Raw genomic sequence first — 3,437 nt, 5'->3', positions numbered from 1 at the left:
TAAAACAGTTTTAGAGCCAGCAACCATAGGGGAGCTGGAGATTGTTATTTTATAGGTTCCAGCGTTTGGGAGTCATTCACAAATTTCAGGAATGTTAGGGTAAAGGACTGGAAGAAGAGTGTGATTTCCTGAAATGGAGACAAAGGAAGAGGTGACGAACATTAACATTACTGTTTTCCCCTTAACTATCACAAATATTATACTTGCTAGGTATGGTGGTGCACGCCTGTAGTCCCAGCACTCAGGAGGCTGAGGCAGGAGGTTTGCCGTGAGGTCGAGGCCAGCCTGAGCTACATAGTGAGTTCAGAGCTGTCCTGAACTGTAAAGGGAGACCCTGCCTCAAAAAACAAAAACAAACAAAAAAGGTTAAAGAACAGACATCATTTCAAAGAAAACATGTAGAGCACCCGACCACAGGGTGGAATTTGCCGAAAGAAATCCATGGTTGTTGTTTGTAATATAACAGTTTTTTCATGCAGCTTTAGCTCACAGTATTGTTTGTACCTATTTAAGACTGTATATACCCCCCTTTTTATGCAATTTGTGTTTTAGGGGAAGAATTACAGATAGACGGTAATAGAGCTAATCCTTAGAAAGATCTGCCTGGCTTTCTGACTTTAGGGTTTGATTCATTTATCTATCTGTGGATTTTCTTAGGGGTATTTTAAAGGTAGAAGAGCTTTCTTTATTGAAAATGATAATTCTGCTCACCTTATGCAATGAAAACTTACTGTAGCAAAGAATATATTCATTTTCTAGATTTGCTTTGTGCCTTTTCACAAACAGAAGAATTAGAAAATTTCAAAATGGTTTATTTCTGGGGCTTGGTAATTGAGTATTTTTCATCTTTTTTAAGGATATATATATACTTTTGTAAACAAATATTAATGAATGCTGTATTTTATAAATACAGGGTCAAAATAAAAAATGCTTCTTTGGAAGAGAAGTTTAATCCAATTAACTATGTGTATAGCTACCCTTTCAATTTCATTTGACAAATAAAATTACAAAGCCCTCTCTGAAACAACTGGTACATGTAGACCTGGCCTCCTGGTCAAATTATTTAAATATATGCGCAGTTTTTTTTGAAAGGCAGAGCTCCAGCTGACATTTGCAGTTGTTCGTTTAGCTACCCTTTCAATTTCATTTGACAAATAAAATTACAAAGCCCTCTCTGAAACAACTGGTACACGTAGACCTGGCCTCCTGGTCAAATTATTTAAATATATGCGCAGTTTTTTTGAAAGGCAGAGCTCCAGCTGACATTTGCAGTTGTTCGTCTTCAGTACTGGCCTTTTCCTCTTATTGGTTAACAGAAATTTTAAAGTCAGCCACCAACAACTGTGGGCTGTTAATTTTTCTCAGATCCTTGACGGTATTCCTATGGGTCTGCCTGTGGAAGAGCCAGGTCACTTGCCTGCTACGTTATCACAAATGAAACAACTGAAATGCTGATGGAACCCTAACTGGGGTAGATCTTCACTAGTCCTGCAACAGGTGCACAAGCGCGGGGGGGCTCCTACGTATTAAGTGACAACCATGTGCCAGGTGCATTATTACATTGTTAGCAGTAATTTTCTGATGTCTCTATGAGATAGTTTTGTGTAGAAAAAGCACATTTGTGGTCTGGCCCAAGGTCACTTACTAGTGAGAGCTTGAATTTGAACTTCCATTGGCTCCAATGTTTAAACTCTTTGAGCAGTGCCACACCCAGTAGGTATCTGAGTCACACTTCATAGCATCCCCTCAGTGCCATCAAAGTCATTTTAAGAGCAGTGCTAGGGCCGGGAATTTAGCTCATTGGCACCGCACCTGCCTTGCAGGCACAAAGTCCTGAGTTCGATCCCTGGTACCAAAAAATAAAAAGCAATGTGACTTATGGTGAGTTTGGTCTGTGTGGTTTTTAAAATTACTTTTTCTTTGCAGAAATGGGTGTTATGCCAGAAATAGCCCAGGCAGTGGAAGAGATGGACTGGCTGTAAGTACAAAGAGAAATGCCCTTGTTTCCAAGCGCATTTTATGATTTAAAGTCATGTCGTGTTTTTAGTCAAGCTGGGTAAGTGAAATTCAGCATTTCTGTTGACTTTACGATATGGAATGTTTCTTTCTTTTTTTTTTTTTAACTCTGTCATGCTTCTAGCAGAAAAAAATGGACTGTGTTTGCCAAGTAAAATTATCTTTTTTTTTTTCCATTGTTTATTGGTACATTTAAAACAAACAATGCAGTTACATTCATCATTGGGATCTTGTACCTTTATAAAATTCTCTTAAATGTGCAATTGAACGAGACTGAATTGACTGACAAGAGCCCCCCTGCATGCCTCTGTAGGCTCCCCACTGACATCCAGGCTGAGTCCGTCCCGCTGATCCTCGGAGGGGGTGACGTGCTCATGGTACGTGACCTTCGGGTGCCTGGGGGCTGGGGTGCACAACTCAAGGTCTACGTGTTTGTAACCGCTTTAAGAACTCCCTACACTTCTTACCAGATCGATTTTATTTATTTACCAACACTCATTGTACACGTACTGTATCCGAAATACTGGGGAGTAGCTGTGGGTACACAGAGGTGGCGCAGATGTGGCCTTTACCTTGGCTGAAGCCAAGTAAGGCAGTGGCCATATTGAACGAATGAAGGCTGCTGGGCTATGCCAAGCGCTCCAGGGTTCCTGGGGACTGGGAGAGCATCAGGTGTGATCCTGGACTGCTGCACATAGCAGCGTAAGTCCACATGTCTGGGTGGGAGGTGTGACCTTTGGTGAAATGGGAATTCCACGTGGGTCGGGTGATGGGTTCTTCCGCGGGGCATTGTGGTGAAGAGTGTGGGAGCTTGTGTGCAGCAGGAATGTCGTCAGGCAGGCGAGTACGGGTCAACGTTGTGTGGGTTCGGGGACCGACGGGGCAGACGGTATTGGCTCTGTGGGGTGGTCCTGTTCAGCGCGTCTGTGTCAGGTTAGAAGGATGAGGGCTTTCGATTGCTTTGCCTGGGGGTCACCGGAAAGGAAACAAGTGAGCAGGTGCTCCAGGGTCAGGCGAGATGACCAGGTTGGCAGGAGCCTGGTCAAGGGTTAAAGACTTCTACACGCTGTGTTAATTCGGCCTCTTTAATTGGCAAACTGTAATATCAACTTTTCCTTCCCATTCAGGCTGCGGAAACAGGAAGCGGGAAAACTGGTGTAAGTAGTACGTTTAAACTGACTCCCTTTGCAAGAGGTGAACTTCAAAGTGATTTTGAACAGTAGGTTTTCCTTTGAAATACTATTAAAACAACCATGGAAAGTAGATGGTTTGCCATCAAGATTGGTATCTTTGTTGCCAGCAAACTGAAGATCTATAAAAGAGGATGGAAAGTTGTAGTATCACTAGGGTCATACTCAAGGATTTTAATGAGTGTCTCTTGTAACGAAGAGATTGCACATTTTTTTTTTTTTTTTTTTTTT

General features: G+C 42.2%; 1 protein-coding gene across 2 annotated transcripts in view; it reads left to right on the top strand.

Moving 5' to 3' along the window:
• Positions 1-3,437, top strand: part of Ddx1 (DEAD-box helicase 1) — a 30,273-nt gene that overhangs the window by 1,006 nt on the left and 25,830 nt on the right. Inside the window, exons 2-5 of one of the 2 annotated variants that reach the window (XM_010629033.2) lie at positions 1,366-1,497; positions 1,927-1,978; positions 2,330-2,393; positions 3,144-3,173. In XM_010629033.2, coding sequence (XP_010627335.1) covers positions 1,929-1,978; positions 2,330-2,393; positions 3,144-3,173 — 144 coding nt within the window. In that variant the 5' untranslated portion in view covers positions 1,366-1,497; positions 1,927-1,928. The remainder of the gene's footprint in view (positions 1-1,365; positions 1,498-1,926; positions 1,979-2,329; positions 2,394-3,143; positions 3,174-3,437) is intronic. The other variant, XM_010629032.3, reaches the window with a different exon arrangement.

The sequence above is a fragment of the Fukomys damarensis genome, unplaced genomic scaffold (assembly GCF_012274545.1).
Source record: "Fukomys damarensis isolate Sample0158 unplaced genomic scaffold, DMR_v1.0_HiC HiC_scaffold_25, whole genome shotgun sequence".
Classification (NCBI taxonomy): Eukaryota; Metazoa; Chordata; class Mammalia; order Rodentia; family Bathyergidae; genus Fukomys; species Fukomys damarensis.
The sequence above is the reverse complement of the archived record's forward strand: the minus strand, read 5'-3'. Positions and strand labels throughout refer to the sequence as shown.